Source organism: Choloepus didactylus, chromosome 2 (assembly GCF_015220235.1).
Source record: "Choloepus didactylus isolate mChoDid1 chromosome 2, mChoDid1.pri, whole genome shotgun sequence".
NCBI lineage: Eukaryota > Metazoa > Chordata > Mammalia > Pilosa > Megalonychidae > Choloepus > Choloepus didactylus.
In genome coordinates, this window is record NC_051308.1 from 240,563,407 (window position 1) to 240,584,415 (window position 21,009).

Here is a 21,009-nt window from a genome sequence, read left to right on the forward strand (position 1 = left end):
AGGTCAGTCATCACGCAAAGCACCGGATCTCATTTCAGCCTCATTATTGTCCCCACTTCAGATGAAACCGACGCAAAGAGAGCTTAAAATCGTTTGCCCAGAGTCATACAATTATAAAATGGTAGAGCCGTGGCTGGAACCCAGTTTGTCTCCTTCCAGAAATGCATCATCCGCAGACCTGCTATTGGACGCACCTGTTTCTCCTGATACTTTCCTTCAGAGATTCGAAACCGCCCACAGAGCTTGTCTGCTTTAACGTGGCTTCACGTCTTCATTAAGTGAACTCACCATTCCCAGGGGACTTTTACAAATAACTTAATCGTTCATTCCAGATTCATCCTGAAAGACCCATCAGTCCTTTAATGGAAAGCCTCAAATGACAGTTTACACCCCAAACTCTTTTATCTCCGCACCCCCAGACCCTCTCCTTGTTGGCACACCAGCGCGAGACGATTATATGATGATCTTTGCTCATTTCTAACTGTGCTGGTCTGAAGCTGTGTGCACCCCAGAAAGATTGTGTTCTTGAAGTTAATCCATTTCTGTGGGTGTGGACCTAGGGTGGGTGGGACCTTTTGATTAGGTTATTTCAGTTGAGGGGTGTCCCCAGTGGGTCTGAATCCTCTTACTGGAGTCCTGTATAAGAGATGAAATTACAGAAGCTGAGAGAGAAAAACCAGAGAAGCTTAGAGAGAAGGACATACAGAAAACAGAGAGAAACCACAGACACAGAGAGGAAGCAACGGAAGCCAGAAGCTGGAAGCAAGGAAACCCAGATGTGGGAAACTGAGCCTTCCATGCTGTCTGAGGCATATCTAGGGTGGTGGCTTAGAATGCTGAGCCGCAGGCCTGCATAGAATGCCATGCAGGCCCGCCCTGTAAAGATGTGTGTCTTGACCATTGTCTCAAACCTAGACGATATACACCTGATGTAAGCCTTGTGACTGATGACGATATACACCTGATGTATGTGTCTTGTGACTACGATCACGATATACACCTGATGTAAGTCTTGTGACTATGATGACGACGCTTCTGTAAACACCTGATGTAAATGCACCTGATGTAAACATAAGTATCTGGTGGGCTCTCCCGAGCCCGAGGATATTTAGCATATGCACGTGATCTGCTCTAATAAATAGCTGGAGCAACTCGGCATTGTCATCCACTTAGCCCAAGAGGCAAGTGGGCCCCTTGCTCCCAGGATATTTAGCTTTGTGTCCGTGTCTCATTCCTGCATCGCCCTGTCAGCAATACCCAGAGAGGAGGAAGATCAGATGTAGTCAAAATCATGTGCCTTGAGGATGGCTGGTAGCCGGTCTTTGGGGAGAAAGCATCGCCTGTTGATGCCTTGATTTGGACATTTGCACAGCCTCAGAACTGTAAACTTGTAAGTTAATAAATCCCTATTGTAAAGCCAACCCATTTCTGGTATATTGCATTTTGACAACTTCAGCAAACGAAAACACTAACCAAGCACCCCTTCAATCATATTGAAAGACCCACCTTAAATGAGATTTCACAAATCTCCATCAATATGCCCCCTTGGCTGCCTCCCCTTCCCCCAGGCGTCACCAAGGCTGTGCTTTTCCTGACTCCGGCAGGGAACAAACCCAACTTTATCGACAGGTGGGGCAGGCTTGTGGGTCTGCACTCAGAAGGGCCCAGCACCTGGTTTGATGTTCTGCTTTGCATCATTAAGTCCCTAATAATTTTATCATTGAATGTATGTTTTGTAAGTGAAGTCTGATGGGACAATGGAGCAGGTGCGTGAGCAGAGAGGACACACGGAAGGTGTACGTCCGCCGTTCCCTGCTGCCCAGTGCACAGAGCATTCGTGATGCCCCACGAGCACAGAATTCTGTTGGAGCCATCACGAGTGGGAGTTCAGCAAGACTCAGCGAGTAAAAGGCGAGCAAGTCACATCTAGAGCTAAGCAGGGGCACGGGCAGCCCCGAGAGGCCACGCTTTCTGTTCCAATGGGAACTTGCTTTGAAAGCAGAAAGTTTCATGGAAGACATGAGCGGCCATTTGTGCATTTTAATTGGTGTGGGAATGTCTGTCTAAAGTCACAAACAGCCTGCACGTTTGGGCATCTCCACCAGACAGACCGGGGTGCAGCTGTGAAAGAATGATTGCTGAGCTCATGTGTGAGTCTGGGTGGACTCAAGTTCAAATCCCGGCCCCGCCCTTTCCCACCAGGTGCCTTGAGGACGTCCCTCAATCCTCCCAGCCCTCCTTTGTAAGGGAAGGTTCTGGAACCACTGGCAAATTCATCCGGCCTTACACACAATCAGGGCTCAGTGAACGTTAGCTATTCGCTACTAGCAAAGTCCTTACCCCACATTTGGCAAACCCTGTCTTCATGGAGTCTGGATCCTGGACTCTTTCCCAACATGTGATCCTGAGTATTTGGGGTTGTGTTTTTGAGCCAGGAGGCCTCATTCAGAAAGTAGTCCACCTCTCCCCCAAAGCTTCTCCTCCCGTAACTTTTCGTATGCAAAAGGTATGAGCCTCCGGTGTGTGTTTGGCAGGCCCTCGGATGGCGTCTGACCCTGTGCCAGGAACTGGGCAGGCTCTGGGGGAACAGGCCCAGTGGAGCAGTCCCTGGAGCTTATGGTCTCCAGGAAGACAGTGGCATCTGCTTAGGGGCCCGTGGGAGCAGAGGGGGGTGCACCTGTGGGGTCAGGGCAGAAGCAGGGCAAGAAGGGGAAAGCAGGGCTTGCCAGATGGAGGGAATGGTGTGGAATGGCATTGAATGGTGTGGGATGGGAAGCTGTTAGGTGGGGTGAGGTGGGTGGAGAGAACTCTGGAGACAGGGACACCCACACCAGGCCAGGAGCCTGGACCACGTCGTGTGGGTGAAGGGCAGCCCCTGGAGCTTCGAGGCAGAGGTAGCCTGGCCTGATTTGATGGAGCTCTGGGGGGTGGTGGTGGTGGGGTGTCTTCCCAAAGGGGACAAGGACACTGGAGGCAGTGTCTAGAGGGAGGCTGTGGGGACATCAGGGAAGAGGGGATGAAGCCACTGGGGGGTACAACAGGCTGGAAAGGGGGGGAAGGGAGAGTCACACAGCAGTGAATGGTCCCAGGAGGGGAGGCGTCTCACATGGGTGGGAGAGGCTGCTTCAGGTTCTCCCAGGTGAGCTCTCAGCACCTGGCTTGGAGGTCTGAGGCACTTTACAGAAGGGCACACACCAAAGTCTCCGAAGTGGCTGCCCCAAGAAGCAGGGCCGGGTACGGATATTACAATGATTTTAGCATGTGCTTGATTTATCTTAAAAAAAAAAAACAATTAATTTTAAAAAGGCACAAGCCCTTTCTAAGTGCTGGTCAATGTAGTTTTAACTTCACAAAATCCAAAAAGGAAGTGGAATGGACCAACAAGCAGTACTTTGGGGAGCAAAGTTCCCAAGATGCAGCAGTTGGAAAAAATGGGGCCTGAAGGTGGGGCCTGCGGGCTGCACAGGCACCAATTAACCAACCCAGCTGCCTGCGGCGAAGGGCCACACCCAGGGGTCCTGGAGCCGCAGTGGGGGTGGGTCATCATGTCCCGTGCGAGTCGGATGCCCGAAGGACGGGTCAGCGGCTCGGCCTGGAGCATCTCATTGGTGCCAATTTAGCCCCAAGTCGTGGGTACCTGGATGCAGGGAAGGCAGAACCCCAGAAGGGGGGGGCCGGGAATCTGCATTCTCACCTCCCAACCCTAGGTGAGCCTCATCAGGCGGGCTAGGAAGGAGCTGGCTGTACCTACGGGGCAGCCTCCACTTGGCACATCTGCCAAAGTGAGGGTCCCTGACATGCCCCCCCTCACCCCCTACCCCCGGTCTCCCTGTGTGTGTGTGGGGGGGGGGGTTGCCCACTGCACCTGCCAGTCTGACCCACCTCCTCTGCCTCCCAAATCCTCCACGACTCAGTTCACCAAACACACGAAGGAAAAATAATTCATTTATTTAACTTAAAACAAGGCTCAGGCTTCAACCCAGATGGTCACAGCTTTCCTTACCAGTTTTGCACGTGGAAGAAACACACCACGTTATTACGCCACGACAAGAAACCTATAAAAACGGTCTTTCCTGTGGTGAACATATGAAGAGCTCTGTTTGCACCCTCAGCATGGGGTAAATAATAATATTTATTAAGAAAACAAAAACAAATACAAAAACCCCAGAGCACAACCAGGGAGAAAGGGGCTGGTGAACCCTAAAGGGGAAGGCCCGGAAAGTGCGTGGAGAGGGACCCTGAGTGAGCACCTGAGGGGAGCACCTGTGGGGCTCAGGCTGCACCTGGGTAACAGGGGGAGGCAGGTAAACACCAATGACACGAAGAGAAGCGAGAGGAGCCCACGGGTCCCCCACAGCGAAGGCCCCCTCCTCCGAGCTCAACCCAGCTGGCTGCACTCACATTGTTCCTGGACCCAAGAGAGAGGCTGGGACGTGAGGGATTCTGACACCTGGCCTGGGGCCCACCCCACTCACCATCATGCTCATGTGCACCCATCCTCAGGAACAGCGGGCAGCAAGGGAAGCTAAAGGGACCCTCGCATGGTGTAACTTTTTGGAGATATTTACAAGCAGAGGCACAGCCGGTGCCATCAACCAGGTAACTGATGCTGGAGGGCACAGCTGGGCACCCGGAGATGCTTCTCTGAGCCCCGACTCCCTCTGCAGGCCTCGAATGGTGCTGGCCGGGCTGCAAAGATGCCAAACCCAGGCCTCAGGGCCATCCTGTGAAAGCCACAGTGCAGCTGGCAGCCCCTGTGCCCGGGCGGCACCAGCACCAAGGCCCCCGGAGCCCCTTGTGAGCAGGTTTCTGAAAGCATCGTTCCCTGGGGCTGGTGCTTTTCCTAACTTAGCAGTGGATCATTTTCTTCTTTGGCAGCAAGCAGATTCCTGAAGTTCTGCTCCATTCCAGCAGCGAAGGTGAGGGTCTTTACTGACCACAAGCCCATTATTTGCTGTAAAGTGTAGGATGTCTCTAGAGGAACCCAGGGCTGCCCTTACGTGGGCCATTTGTGTAAGGAGTTGCCCCCCATCAGCAGCTTTCTGTAACGCAGCCTCGGTTTTTTTTTTTTTTTGACTTTTAAGGGGATGTTCCTGCTGATTTTCAAAAAGAAATCTGTTTTTAAGGGAAACCAAAAATGAGCATTTTGGACTTGGTCCTCTAGATGCCGATTGCTTTCAGATTCTCTTCCTGATTCGGATTTTGCTTTGCGAGTAAAACAGGAATCGATAGCACGGTATGGCTTGGGTGTTAGTGGTTTAAGGAACATTCGACTGGGCTCAGAAAATAATTTCAATTCTGCCGAGCCCGGATGGAATCTGAGGGACAGAGACCCATTAGGTGAAGTTAAATTTCCCTCCCTAAATCCTCCCAGAACACCACTGCCCTGCGGACGCTTTGGGAGCAGCCCCGTTGGGAACCAACAGCTTCTGGGATTTAGTTCTTGGGGCCAGTTGGCAAGGAAACAGCTTTCTGAAATAAGCGGAACGTGTTGCAGGAAGACACAGTGAAGAGAGAGAGAGATGTAGAAGCTTCTTCTAAATCTTTTTTAAATGTAAATAATCACCCAGCGGCCTGTGCTACCAACCCTACCCCCCACCCCCAACCAACTCTGAAAACAGCTGAGTCTTAAAATCTTCACTGTCCAGGAAGCACCCGTTTGTGGATCATTTGCTACCTCTCTGGTTGTTGGTTCTACAAAAAACTGAACTAGGAAGTGAAAAGCCAAAACTTACCCCATTTTGGTCTGGGCAAGAACAAGAGTATCCTAAGAAAAGAACTGCAGAGACAGCGGGGCATCCTCAGGGGTCTCTCCCTGACCCCTTGCCCGGGGTCTAGCCCTGGCGTTGGAGCTGGAACCAGTATTTTAAATAACCAGCTGGCAGAGGCAGGCATCTGGATTCTGGCCTGTCCTTGAAACTCAAACACCATCGACATCAAGGGTTGGCAAAAATGCAGCGGGAATTTGGGAGGCTTGGGAACCTGCTTTTCCTAAGCAGTTGTGCTTGGCTGCGCTTATGCTAATCACCGAGAAACCTTGGGGAACCTAATGATAGGTACCTGGCTCCCCGACCGACCAGCAAAGCTCTCCGAGAAAGCCGGCCTCCCCAGGGACTCTCAGTGCCCTGCCCTCCAGGGACCTGCTTCATGACGTCTCGGTTGGGGACACATCTCTGGTCCCCTCGACAATGAATTCAGTCACTTGCAGGACGGCTGTACAGAGGATGTATCTTTTCACACTCTGTCCACAGGTGTGGGTCCCTCAATTCGTAAGCAGTGCTATGTGATCACTGAGACGGACGACTGCTGGGCTGTGAGGCCACCAGGCAGTGACTGAGCACCACTGGATTCCCTGAATCTCGTCACCGACCCTCATGTAGAGGGAAACCCCCAAGTGCACCAGGATCCATGTGTGGGTGCAACGTGCCACATGAGGTCTACGAGGTAGAAGAAGCTGAGTTCACAGCTGCCCCCGTATTGGGGGGCCAAGAGCTGAAACAGCAGAGGGCTGACCGAGCAGCAGGCACCCACGCCCCCTCCCTGTAACGGGACCCACAGAACAGTCTGACCCCAGAGGGCAGCACCCAGGTACAGAACGAGGAAGGGGGCCGCTCAGGTGCTGGGAAGTTCAACTGGGGTCCGTCGGGATTCCTGAGATTCTCCCATCTTGGAGGGCACAGGTGCCTTGGGAGGGCCAGCTGGACCCTCGGCAGGTGGAGGGGCCTGGCAGCAGCAGAGGGAGAGGAGCCGGGCCCGGACAGCCTGGGTGCAGAGGACGAACATGATGCAGTTGGCGCCCCCCTGAAACGTGTTCCCAATGCCCTGTGGGAGGAGAAGAGACACGTGAGTGCCCAAAACGGGCATGGCCAGGAGGCAGGGGCAGCTGCCCACCCGGCCTCTCCTCCCACCGCCCGAGGCGCCTGGGATGTCAGCAGCCACGTGGGCTTTGGGCAGAGCTCTGGACAGGCCTGGACTTGCAGCCAGGCCCAGGACTTTGGGGTTGGGCAAGACCCAGGACCCGTTACTACTACTGGAGCTATTTCTGGGTCACTGCAGAGCGCCCCACGGCCTGGGGCTGCGCGGCAGCCAGGCCGATCTCCAGAGGCTCCCCTCCAGGGACGCGCCCTGGCAGGGCTGGGGGACAGCGTGCAGCTGAGCTCCCCGCCCCGGCTGACCCACTGGGAGGCACCCACACGGCTCTGGGGAGGGAGCGGACCTCACGGCCAGGGGCGGCCAGGCGGGGACTCGGGGCAGCAAGCGCGAGCTCAGACCTACGTGCAGAATGACCAGCACGGGCGCCCGCACGGCCGGGGAGCCGCAGAGGGTCAGGACGAAGCGCACGGTGCTCCAGACCCGGAGGCAAATGAAGATGAGAGGGATGAGAACCAGCTTCCTGTCGGCCACGGAGGCGCGCTGCTGCAGCCCGGGCGCCTCGGAGAGCAGGGGCCGGTACTCGGAGAGCGCCGCGTGCTGCGGGGACGCCAGGGCAGGCGTGAGCCGGAGGCCCTCCCGCCACACCCGCCCCTGCCCGGCTCCTCTCGGCGGCTTCAGATGCCCGAAAAGGAAGAAGCACCGAGACACAGGCATGATGCCCAGTGTCCCCGGTTCCCATCTCCTGTCCCCACATGGATGTCTAAAAGGTAGTGGGTGGGGGTTCAGTTTTCTCATGTCCAAAACTGAACCCCCACCCACTACCCCACCCCCACTCAGCTAATGAAAAATCCATCCTCCCGGGTGTCCAGGCCAGAACCTTGGGAGTGGTCTCTGCCTCCTTTCTTTCTCCCACCCCCAACCCATGGGCGAGTCCCACTGGTGCTGCCTTCAGAGGAGACCCCGAACCTGGCCCTTCCAACCCTGCCACCACCCTGGTCTGAGCCGCCATCACCATCTCTGCGTAAATGCAATTGCCTCTTAACTCGTCTCCCTGCTTTGCCCTCACCCGCTCTACCCACCTCCGCACCAGGTGTCCTCATCGCTGAGGAAGCAGTGTTCTTTTAAAATCTACACGAATACCCCAAAGAACTGAAAGCAGGGATTCAAACAGAATCTTGTAGGCCAGGATTCATCGCAGTGTTATTCACAAAAGGCAAAAAGGTGGAACCAACCCACATGTCTATCAACAGAGGAACGGACAAACAAAATGCAGTCTATACACCTGTGCTGGTTTGAATCTGTTATGCAAAAAGACTATGCTCTTTTAATCCAGTCTTGTGGGGGCAGACCTATTGTGGGTGGGGCCATCTGATTAGGTTGCTTCCATGGAGACGTGACCCCACCCATTCAAGGTGGGTCTTAGCTCGCTTGCTGGAGTCCTCTATGAGAGGATAAAAAGCAGCAACATTTTGGAGAGAGCTCAGAGACAGAAATGTCCTGGGAGGAACAAGCAAGGACCCCCAGGAACTGAGGCAGAAGCCCGGAGACACTCTGGAGAAAGTCATGGATACCAGAAGCTAAAACTGGGAGAGAAGGTTCAGCAGAGCCAGCCATGTGCCTTCCCATGTGACAGAGGAACCCAGATGCCATCAGCCTTTCTTCAGAGAAGGTATCATCTATTGATGTCTTAATTGGGACACTTTTATGGCCTGAAAATTGAAAATTTGTGAACTAATAAACCCCTATTGTAAAAAGCCAATCCATTTCTGGTATATTGCATTCTGGCAGCTTTAGCAAACCAGAACAATACCTAATGGAAAATTATTCAGCTACAGAGAAGGATGAAGCTCTGATCCACGCTACGACAAGGATGAACTTTGAGAATGTGATGCTAAGTGCAAGAAGCCAGACACAAAAGGACAAAAAATATACGACTCCACTTAGATGACATATCTAGAATAGACAATACCATAGAGACAGAAAGTAGATGAGAGATCCCCAGCGTTGGGGGCTGGGATGGGGGGGTGGGGAAGGAATGGGGAGTTATTGCTTAATGGGTACTGCGTTTCTGTTTGGGGTGCTGAAAAATTTTGAAAATAGTGGTGATGGTTGCACAACACTGTGGATGTAACTAATGCCACTGAATTGTGCACTTAAAATGGTTCAAATGGCAAATTTTATATTACATATATGTTGCCAAAAAAATTTTTTAAAGGAAAAATAAAAACAAAATCTCCACTGAGAACCCTTCACTGGTTTTCCCATGTTCCTTACAACCCCTGACCTAGCTCTGACCTCGTTACAACTGTTCTCTGTCGCCCATGCCAGGGCCTCCTCCCTGGGCCCCACGAGGCCAGGCACACACCCACCCCAGGGCCTCTGCACTCCGTTCCCAGCACCCGGACTGCTCCGCCCCATCTATACTGCGTGGCTCATTCCCTCGCCCTCTTCAAGCCTTTGTTTAAAGGTCACCTCCAGATAGCCCCAAACCACCAAGAGCATTTCTCAGTCCCATCCCCATGTCCAGCCCTTTATTTTTGTCTCTTTTTATAGCTCGTATCGTCCTGGGTCCTACCATGTAACCCACACTTCATCATGCTCCTTGTTTATTATCCACCCCCACCCCACCCCCTGCAGAAAGGGAGCTCCCCCAGGGCCACGTCCTTTTGTGTCCTATACCCCCAGAACTTGCCTGCTCTGCAGCAAGCATCTCCAAAGAGAATTCTAGGCCAAGGCTGGGGCAGAATGAAAAGGAGACCATGCTCCAGCCTTGGCTTCCCACTACTCCCAAGGAATGTCCTTCCATTAAAGGAAGGGGGGAGCTCGGCGTCCAGGACATGACCGAATATTTAGCAACAAGCAAGATGACTCATAGCAAAGATGCACACTGATCCTTGAGTTTGGGGCACTGAGCTCCAGGTGAGGAGAGGACCCTGAGTTCTCAGCTGGCACCTGGTGCCCTAAGAAGCCAGAGGCTTGGTGTCCCAGAGCACCCCAACTTCTGCAATTCATCTGCTCAGAGCACCTGCCTCCTCCTCCTGGGCCTATCGCAGTCGCCCCAAGACCTGGGTGGCCCCCATCCCCTTCAGAACCCAGAAGAGCCGTGGGGGGTGGGGGAGCTGGGCCCCCACTGCCTCCCCTGGTCCACTCCTCTTCAGAGCAGAGCCTGTCCTAGCCCACATGGTTTCAGCCCTCCTTCCCACTGAGGGGGAGCAAGGTGTGCATTCCATCCTCTCTGCCCACTATTCTTCTTTCTCAAAAAACTTGCAGACTGGCAAGGTGGAGCCCCTTCTCACGGACAGGGTCAGCCAGCCAGGCACCATCCCCAGCCAGCCACCCTCAGGAGAGGGGCCGTGGAAACGCATGCAAAGGGTGTTTCGGAAGGGAGCTCTGAGCAGAGCAGGCCAGCTCAGCAGCCTTCCCCAGGGAGCCTGGGACCTTCCAGGGCAGTGGAAAAGAGGAGGAGGAGAGAAGGTATTCACAGCCCTGGCAGGAGACCGGCTAACAGGCCACAAGGAAAAGCCTGCAACAAGCCACAAGTGGATTTTGGACCCGTCGGTAAGTCCTGCTGGCACCCCGGCGAGGGCTGTCAAGTGGGGTGGGAATCAGTTAAATTCCTGAGTTGGGAGAGAGCCACAAGTCTGGATTTGAGAAGAGGACCCAGGTGGGAGGTGGCTAGGTGTCCCACCGCCACCAACAGCTGCCAGGAGCATCCCCTGGGCCCCAAGATGGCTGCTGAGCTAAAAGCACCCCCCGAGAGAGGGGGCCACACCCTCCTGCGAGTTCAGCCTCAGAAACCTCAGGGTGGGATGACAGGGAATCCGGGGGCAGCCCCTCAACAGGGGACCAAGCACCTGTGACTCAGCACCTCCCACCTGCGCCTTCTGTCCCGCTCCAGGCACTGAGCCCACTATCCTTCATTCTAATTGCCTGCACGTCTGCCTCTCTCTAGGAGGGCAGGACCCACGTCCGCTTCCCCACTGTCAGCTCTGAGCAGAGGCTTTTTTGTAGCGGTTTGCTCGTGGCCAGGAGGAAGGCAGCATTTTACACTCGTAGACCAGGGGCTTGGGAGCAGGGACAACTAACTGCCCAAGATGCTGGAGGGAAACCATTTGCTTCCAGACTTTCTGGCCGGCCCAGCCTGTGGATTTATGAATTCCCAAGGGCCTGAAGAATCTACCAGCTCTTCCATAATTTTAATTACCAAGTGTCATTAGGTGACTTATCTGTACCACTGCTTGTGAAATTCCATGGCCTTGCCCTCCCAGTGACATTCTGGTTCAGGTCCTGATTGGAGGCTCCTCCCCTTTCATCTATATTCCTCTCAAGTTTAAGGTGCTGCCGGGTGTGTCCACGCGCTGGGCTCAGACTCCTCGGACGCACGGCACAGGGCGGGCGGCAGGCCTGGCCCCTGCAGGGCCCTGCAGCCAGCAGGTGAGACAGCACCCGGCCACCCTGGCTGTCCCCTGTGGGGGCCCGACCCCGGGCCACACCCAGCCCCTGTGCAGAGTGCGCCTCGGGGCTCCCAGGGCCACCTACCGCCCTGCTGATGTGCTTCCGGATGAGCACGTAGAGCAAGGGCAGCATGACATAGGCCAGCAGCTCCCACAGCTTCCCCGTCAGCAGCATCCACAGGACGCGGTCCTCGGCCTCCAGGTCGATCCAGCACCAGCCCACGGACACGTTGGAGGCATCGTAGCCGATCTTCTTCAGCGCCACGGCCGCCACGGTGATCACCAGCGGCACCCCCCAGCTGGGGATGACAACAGAGAGCAGGCAGGGGTCAGGTCACTGTGTGTAGCCAGAAACACAGTGAGGGCAACCATGACCGGGGACGTGCGTTAGCAAAGGGGAGTGAGTGGTCCTCTCTGTGGCCCGGGCCAGCCCGTGTCCCAGGAAGACAGCACGGGGCAGGTGTCCTCAAACCCACTAAGCCAGGAAACCGGAAGAGACTCAAGTCACCAAGTCCCAGCCGGCTCCAGCCCCCATCCCGGCTCCCTCCTGCCCGAGGGGGCTTGTGCACCAGCACGTGACTCCCACCTGCACGTCCACCCCATAAACAGCCCCCTCGGCCAGTCCCCAGGTCCGGTCTCCATCAGCGGCTGCCCCTCTGCAGCAGGGAGGTGGGAAGCCGTGCGTCCCCTTTCAAGCCACAAAAGCACAGACGAGGAAAAGTGAAAGGATTATGAGAAAGGTGACTGGTTCTACTCAGGAATTTGTCTATTTTAAATGCTTGTTTTATGCAAAGTTATTTATCTGGTAAATAATATAAATTACTGTCAAATGGTTTGGCCTTAAGAAAGGGCTGGTGTTCTCGAAACTCACAACGACCCTGGGTTTCAGGCCAAGGATGCCCCAGCTATGAGCTGGGGAAGGTGGGGCCTTGGTTTACTGCTCTGGCATCTAGAATAGAGACTGCACGTGGGAGGAACAAATAAGTCCTGCTGAATGAATGAATGAACAAAGTCTGAGCCAAGTAATTGAGGCAACATTCCCCAGTTAGCTTCTGAAATAGTCACTGAAAGAAAGACTGAAAAGGAAATGAGGTTTTTGAAGTGTAAAACTACAATCCCAAAGTTATAACGGGTAATTTCTTGTGTCGTTTACAGGATTCCCCTAAGAAATTCTGGGACGGGGGAAAGCACTGCATTTGCGGACAGTCACCATGAAGGCAGCTAGACTCGGGCTGACTCTCAGGAATAGTGGATTCCCGTTCAGGTTGGAAGGAAGAGCCGGGCAAAGTGGGCAGGAGGGAGGGCCTGGGGGAACTGGCCCCTTCCCGGCTTTCTCAGAGCTGGGACAGGAGACCCGGGACAGGCTCACACTCTGTAGCTTTAGGATTCCAGTAGGAAAGCTACAGAGCAGTCAATTTCCCCTGCATCACTGCCCGTGCCCGGAGCTGAGTCTGTGCTGGGAAATAGCCAGAGGGCAGAGCAAACAGGCAGAGGCCCATGAAAGGGTTAAGGACAAGGGCTTGATCAGTAGCCAGTGGTGCCTGAACTTGGGCACAGATGTCAGTGCCGGGAGGTGTTAAGTGGGAGGGGATGAGAAGAGGTAGTATCACACAGCCCACAGGAACAGTGGGAGAAGTGCTCTAATAATGCCACAGAGCAGGGTCCACCAGACTCCCAATTTATGAATATGGACAGGGGTGTGCTGGAGAATTTTAGCAACCAGTCTCTCCAGAAAAAAAATGTGCCCAAGTGCATGTACGTATATATACACACACACACATAAAAAAGTGTAATGTACTGATATAAAGGATGTGTACCACACAATTTCCAAAGGAAAATGTAATTACTATAATTTAAAAATTAAATTGTATAAATTTACAACTAAATAAGTTTTTAATATAACTTATTTAATTGTAAGTTTATACAATTTAATTTTAATAATGGTTGTGTTTAACAATCAGATCAAAACATTCCCCCAAATTTAATGATCGGGCCTTGCAAGCGGGCTCCAGCTCTCCACTGTAAGGAAGATGAAGAGGATAAGGAGCCGAGGTGTCCCAGGTCTGAACCTATAGGTTGAGGAGCAAGCCAGCGTCACGGCAACCTCAGAATAAGCCGAGCCTGTTCCAGGACTGGGGGCACGCCAAGGGGTGGGTGGCGGTGATCGGGCAGGTGCGCCACAAAGTCACATGCGAATGAGTCCTGCTTTCCAGAAATATATACTTCAATTTTCTGACACATATCACATATTTTTTTTTTCGTCCAAAAAATAAAAGACCAACAAAAACTAAAGTCAGACTAAGAGGTGGCTTAATAAAAGTACCTGTGAAAAGGACCCAGGGACTTAGGGGATCACAACATAGAAACTCGTGGTCCCAGGGGTCACCTGATGCCCAGGTATGGGCCGTCCTGGCCACCTACAGGTGCACACCTGCCACCACCCTCTAACCCCGGGGCTGGCAGCAGAGCCAGCTCACCTGGGGTGCATGTGACGCACTGTCCTCAAGTGTTTCGAAAATCTTGAAGAGGTTCCGCTTGTGGGGAAAGCTTAAGAGCTCAATCCTAAAAGTCCCAGGGCTGCCCGGGGGCCAAACCGAAAGCTTCTGAAGGCAGCAGGTGAAGTTTCCTGGGGAGGCTGCGAGACCACGGGCAGGGGATACCTTGATAGGTCTTGGCAGAAGGGACACGAGTGAAAGCAGGCATCTTGGCCCAAGAGGGCTTTTGTAGCCAAAGGACTAAAGACAGCACCAGAGACATTCTGAGACATGAGCTTTTAATTATAGGGCTTACCTACAGGGTGGGGAAGTCAAGTCACGCTGCCCTGAAATCAGGAGCTGCTCTGAATGGTGGTGAGTTCAGAGCTGAACGTGGAAATAGTCCACACTTCGGGGGGCTGAGTAAGCTGGTTATAAGGGCTCGATATTCCAATGGTATGAGAGCATAAGGCAGGCAGCGGGGTTGTGCAAAGTAGGGAGGGGTTAATTGTAATCAACAGGGAGGAGGGGAGGATTACAGATTATTTTGTAGGTAACAGTATATCAGGGAGTCTCATGGAGGAGGTAGCTTCCGGTATAGATTACAGTTAGCACCTGATACTACAAGGAGACTAGGTCAAACCTCAGCTGTCCTAGGTCAAGCAAACTGCTGTGTGCAATTTCAAGACACTTGGGGGCCAGGGCCTCCCACAGCAGGTGACCCAGCAAGCCCCTTCTCTCCAACCCTGTCGACTGAGGGATGCACGGCTGGGGTCTGCCGGGACGGAGGAAGCTGCAATCCCACACACTGAGCAGAAACCCCCCTCGAGGGGGCACCATCAACTGCTCCCAGAGATGCCCCAGCCCCGGCTCTGACTTGTGTTTGCCCAGACCGCGGCCAGACCCGGGGCAGGGGGCGTGCATACGCTTAGGGGAGGGGCACACGGACAAAGAGCCATCAGAGTCCTCCCAGCCCCTCCTGGAACTCGGCATCCTTTTGATGTTTAAATCCCCCCAAGAACTGGAACTGGAAGCACCGCTCAGACCAGCCAAGGGCAAGCAAGCCACCGCGATACCTGAATTCCCTGGCATCAGTCCCATGACCAGGAGCAGGGGGCCTGTCCCCAGGAGAGGACACCCTGGCCTCCCCCCCCAACAAAGCTGGTCCCCTGGAGTTTCCGGCTCTGCCTAATCACCTCGTCTTCTGTCATGTGGTCCCCAAAACCCTTGTGGCGAGGGAGATGCTTCCACTTTGCACACAGTTGGGGGAGCTCCGCTAGAGAGTGTGGGATGACTCTCAAAGACCCCTTTAAGCCCCCCTGCCCCATCACTGTCAGGGGGTAAATTGCGAGAGACAGAGGCATGGTCTGCTCAGTCTGCTGCCCCACTGAAGGATTCCTGCACTCTCCCCCGACCCCAAATCTCACCCTGGCTACACATCTTCGCGGGGGGTGGGGGTGGAGGGGAGGTGAGGGTGGGGAGCCTGGCACCAGCCGGGCAGAAAGCAAAGGGCCCTTCTCCCCCTTCTGTGGGCCAAACAGCAGCACTCGTCTGCAAACCGCCCTGTCACCCACTGACAGCCTGAATGTTAACATAACTCAAAAATGCTCCCAGAACGGAACTATCGTGCAACAACGTGATCTAGAAAACGCTCTGGGAACGGAGGATGGCCCAGAAGGACGCCAGCTGCAGCCCGCAAGTGCTGGAGAAGCGGATCACAAGGCCCGTGGCTGCCTGGACGTTCCTTCTGTGGAAACAATGGGCACGCATTGTTCTGGGCACGGGAGCAGCTCGGGGAGACACAGCCCCTGGGCCAGGCCACGGGGTCACTGCAGCAGAGGGTTTATAAACAACTTCGTAAAGACACGCTCCCCGCCCCGCACTGGTGGCTGCAGCCCCAGCTCCAGGGGGCACCGGGAGCCCTTCCCACCCAGCTGGGTCCCAGCCTGGGGAAGGATGCTCCAGGGTCTAACCTTTGGCTGAAGGGTTAACAGGCAGCCTCTGCTCTCACAGCCGGTTCAGGGTACTTACCTGGCTCCCCGACAGTGACCTTTGAAAACATTTTGGGGGGAACAATCAAAACCAGTTCAAGTCTTATTTTGAAGGGGAGCACCAAGAGACTTGGGGTGCTGCTGATGCGGCGGCTGTGTTATTCCCTCGTCTGGACACAGCCTGCCCGGGGAGCACCTCCAAGGTGGCCTGGCTCTGCCTGTAGCTTGTCACTGCAGCCACGGAGGGACCTTCAGAGGCCAAGTTTCCCCTTTACTCTGCGCTAGAACCTTCCACTCCCCACAAAGCAGGGTTTTTAGGTTGAACTTGGGGTGCCTTAGATTGTCCCTCCAGAACCCCAGGTGAACTGCAGAGGGTGGGCAGGCACGTAGAAGAAGGACATAGGGCTTCAGCCCGTCCCTGCCAGGGGCTGTGCCCACGTCCACCGCAGTAGAGCCAGAATAAATTCCAAGAATGCGGGAGGCAGCCAGCTTGGCCAGGCCTCCCTCCTGACCTGGGAGCTGGACGTAGTCAGCCCTCAGTTTCCCCCCATGCTTATAAGACAAGATATCATGCGGCTGTGGGGCAGGGGATCACTTCCTGGCTCTGGCCATCACTTGGAAGGAGTCCACCGTTTTGGGGATGGAACGGCTGAAGGCCACTGTTCGAAGGCAGGTCTCCCTCCGCTGGGGCCAGGCCTGGTTTCAGGCCAATTCTGCTTATCTCACCGGAGGGGAAGTGCCTCAAGCACAGCTGCTCCGTCCCGTCCCAGTCCCCCTTCTCGCAGGGCTGCTTCTGTGGGAATTGGAAAGGGACGGCTAAGGGATGCATATTAGCCACGGGAAAGTACAAGAGGCATGCACCTCAACAGCCGAGATACAGTAGAAAGGGACTTCTTAAATATGGCTTAATATTTTCATACAACCTTAAAAAGACAGCAATCACCAGAAGATTCACTTTGAAATTCCAGCAAAGTCAATGGATGCTAAAAACTCGTGGGGGGGGGGGGGTAACGGGGTGTTTATAGCGTCTCAAGTGTCTCTTAACAATATTAACTAATTGCAAAATGAAAAACAGTAACTTCACAGCAGAGAGACCTGGCAGAAGTGAACAAGTTAATCTCCTCAGGAGTGGGTCCAAAGTCCCCGCCACCTGACTCCCCACAGCAAAAACACAGCAGGCTGCTGTGAGATTCCTGCCCACGGTGCCGAATGCCGAATCTGAATCGGGTCAGAAGGCACGTCAGATAAATCCAGACTGAGGGATAAGCTACAAGACAACTGGCGTGAGCTCTTCACAAATGCCAATGTCATGAAACGCAAAGAAAGACAGAAAACGAAGTGTGGGCCCTGAGCAGGGACTTTTCTTTTGTTACAAGGGATGTTACTGAGACATTGGCAAAGTCTCAATAAAGTCCTCAAATCAGATAATAGCATTGCACAGCGTGAATTTCCTGCTTTGGGTGGGTATCGATGGTTTGGTCTCTTGGAAATGTATCCTGAAGTATTTAGGGGCTGGAGGCGATCACGCCTGCAATTTACTCTTGAATGGTTCAGGGAAAAAAAAAATTGGATTGGATAAAGCTAACATGGAACAATGTTAGCATCAGACACATCAGGAAAGGTAAAAATAAATTACTGTTGGATTATATCTCAACAAAAAAAAATTACTGTCAAGACATGAGACAAGACAGAATCATCAAAGGGGCACTGGCCCTGGAGAGTTCAGCAGGAGGTTCACACCTGAGCTCTGTCTTACCTGCTCCGTGGCCGCGGGCGGGACCCACCTGAGAACTGCAGTCTCTTGGCCACCATGATCAAAGGTGACCGGGACGGCCCTTTGCCAACCATAGTGAGCCAGATGCAGCTCGAGATGAAGGTGAAGTATACAATCAGAAAGATAAGTCCCTCTTGGGACAAGAGAGCCAATCCCTTCAAGCAGGGGCATGGTTAGTGAGACCGTGGGAATCCTGGGGCCAGGCAGTCACTTTCCCGGGAACCTGTGCGTGTGCAGAAATGCTCTGGACTTCTCTTTTTACTGACTGCAATCAGTTTTACCCTTCAGTTGTTTAGTTTTATAGACGGCTTTTCTTGTCTTAAAAAATACGGCTGATGATGTTCACAACCACCATTTAACGGGTGCGTGACATTTCGGGGGATGGCCTGTAACTTACTGTTCCCCGACTGTTGGACGTTTAGGATGCTTCCAAATTCTCACTATTATGAATGGTGCTGTGTCAAACCTTTGTAGATACGGCTTTGTACGTATTTTGGATTATCTCCTTAGACTAGATTCCCAGAAATAGGATTACTGGATCAAGGGGAATGAGCCAAATACTTTTTACAGGGAGTATTTCAATTTACATGGCCAATAATAACGTAGGAAACTATCACTTTTATGTGATATTTAGTGTGTTAGCATTCTGCTTAGTATTACTAATATAATGTGTTTTCTTTTAATTTAATGAGAAAATGATGCCTTGTTATAATTTATAGTGTTTTTTGAGTATTAATGAGGCTAAACTTTTTGTCTATTTATCAACTGCCATTACTATTTTGTCTGAATATCATCTTTGCCCATTTATCAGAATAGTCATGGTGCTTTTAAAAATTGATTTGTAAAAATTCTTTATAGAATAGAGATACCACCTTTTGTGTTGTCATATTAAAAAACAAAAAAACAAAAACTTTCCAAGAATAGATGGTCTGAAAAAAAGAGGACTGATTTTCTTACACTAACAGGTCCTTTCAGCAACAACAGATTAATACTCCAGAGTAACACGTCCTTAGCAAGGGCTGTAGCAATACATTTGCGGAGGATGTAGGTCAATAAGTGAACCTGTTATGCAGGTTTTACCCAATTCCCTTTGACTAGTAAAGCCTGAGTGCTAACTTTCCAAAGAACTCCGAGGAATAAACTGTCAAACTCACTTTCTAGCTTGGATACAGGTAATTTTTCTTTTCTTTTTTTTTTCTTTTAAGTGGATGGGTCACATTTAACAGACAAGATGAACAATTTGCTTCTTTCTCAAGGCCAGAAAGGGACACACACTTTCCCAGAAGGCGGCCTTTCCAAGGGACACAAAAACACTGCTAGAAAGCCCCTGATGAGAAGGCAGCAGAAAGATCTCCCAGGTTTGGCGGGAAATCTGTCTTTTGTACAAGTAGCTGTACCCCAGGTTCTTTTTATCCTTCAAAAAAATATATTGCATTTGCTATTTTAAAAGAAAAAAGGGAAAGGGAGAAGCAGTTCTGAGCTCCTTTTCCAGCACAGGTGAGATCTTGCATGCACACTACCCACATCCAACCTGCCCGGCCGGGGCCCAAATCCCTGAGATGCACCTGATGGGTCAGGTCGGCTTCTGCAAGGCAGCAGAGGTGGTCCTCTTTCTGCTGGTCCCTGAGGCATCCCAGGCACGGCCTGGATGACAAAATTGCCCTCTGGACTTGGACAGCTGAGAAGCAGGTCACCAAGTTTCCTGGGGAACAGCTGATCTAGGGCTGGAAGTCAAGGACACTCGACACTTCTGGGCTGTGGCCTCAGCACTGGGACACCCAGGTGGCCTGCCTCCACCACAGTGCTGACTGTGCCGCCAGTCCCTTGGAAAGCTCTCAAGATTTTAATAGAAAGGACCTATAATTAGGGCAGCCTTTGGTGCTCTTATCTGGGGCAGGGAGAAGAGGAAATAAGCCCCAAACTCTGGCCTTTGGTTTAGCAGATGACCTGGGGAGATTTCTGAAACCTGAAGTGACACAGGGGAAAGGCTGACCTTCTCCCATAGGTGGGGGCTTCCTTGATGAGACACCTCAACTCAGGGCAGCTCGAGGCCCTGGTTCCAGGCGGGCTTCCAGTTCTTTCTCAGACCAGCCCTCTGCCACTTACCTCTAAAGAAATAAGAAAGGTGGCCACTGGTAAACTTTACAGTCGAGGTTGTATTTAGCATCCGGGAGTGGCCGAATGCACCCTGCCTACCACGGCGTGGGGTGGGGTGGGGGTGTCACGGATCGGGGGAGGCACTCTGCACTTAGAGCATCCACCCATTCACGGTGTAGCCCCCTCCTCAACTCCCAGCCTGGGGACCAGGTGCTTCTCCGATGGGTGGCAGAGAGGCTGGGATGCAGTGAAGCAGAAGGGGTGAAGGGCACAGAGTGTCCCCGCCAGCTCCCCGGGTGCTTCCAGGTTACCAAGGCCGAGGTCTGAGAGCGAGCACTGGCCCTTCAGCTTACAAGGGCCTGGGCCGAGGTGCCCACCTCGCTACCGGAGGCCCGGGGCCGGGGCAGGCACCGAGGGCGCCCTCGGCAGCGAAGCCCCGGACAGGCCCTCCTCTCGGGCAACGTCCTGCACCAGGGCTGCCCTCGGGGTCCGGGCGGACACTGTCGCTGGGCCCTGACCTCTAGTCCGGGGAAGACGCGGCCGCGGGAAGGGGCCTCCGCCTGGGTCGGCGGCCTCGGGGGAGAGCAGCGCCGCGGCCACCCACCTGACGACGTGGAAGGTCCAGAACAGGCTGCCGTTCCGGGGCCCGCGCGCGGTGCGGACGATGCTCAGGTACAGGTAGAGGGCGATGGCCACGGTCCAGAAGAAGGAGCTGGTGTTGGCGAAGGTGGAGAGCGCGCCCTGCAGCACGCAGTCCCACGAGGGGCCCGCGAAGTCCCGCAGCACCCCGTAGAAGTAGGAGGCGGCCGAGAGCAGGTCGGCCAGCGACAGGAAGAGCAGCAGGCGCCGCGCCCGGCTGCGCAGGTCGGGCCACAGGGCGTGCGTGGCCACCAGCAGGCCCGAGCCGAGCGCCGACAGCGCGCACGACAGCAGCACCACCGCGCGCTCCGACGGCACCAGCTCCGTGGGCGGCGCGGGCGGCGGCATGGCTCGCGGGGGTCCGGGACTGGGGCGCCGCCGGCTCCGCGAGCACAGAGTCTGGACCGCCCGCTGCGGCCGCTGCCGCCGCCCTCTGGGCAAGAAGGCGCCCGCGGCTCGCGTCCCCGCGTCCTGCCCCTCCCGGCCCGCGTCTGGGGGCTCCGGCCCGGCGCCACGCCCCCACGGCCCCGTGCCACGCCCCGCGCCTCACGCCCCGCCCCGGCGCTCTTCTCTCCCAGGCCCCGCCCGGCACACCAACCCCGCCCTCACGCCCTCACGCCCCGCCCCTTGTGCCCCGCCCCGGCGCTCTTCTCTCCCAAGCCCCTCCCAGCACACCAACCCCGCCCCGCGCCTCACGCCCCGCCCTG

General features: G+C 54.1%; 1 protein-coding gene across 1 annotated transcript; it reads right to left on the reverse strand.

The window, feature by feature from the left end:
• Window positions 1-5,028: 5,028 nt before the first annotated feature.
• LOC119528003 (G-protein coupled receptor 157-like) lies at window positions 5,029-20,745 on the reverse strand. The gene is made up of 4 exons (XM_037828601.1): window positions 20,268-20,745; window positions 11,413-11,626; window positions 7,276-7,470; window positions 5,029-6,822 (listed from the first exon to the last, which is right to left on the reverse strand). The coding sequence occupies exons 1-4, from the start codon at window positions 20,648-20,650 to the stop codon at window positions 6,613-6,615; spliced, it is 1,002 nt and encodes a 333-aa protein (XP_037684529.1). The 5' UTR covers window positions 20,651-20,745; the 3' UTR covers window positions 5,029-6,612.
• Between the last annotated feature and the right edge of the window lie 264 nt (window positions 20,746-21,009).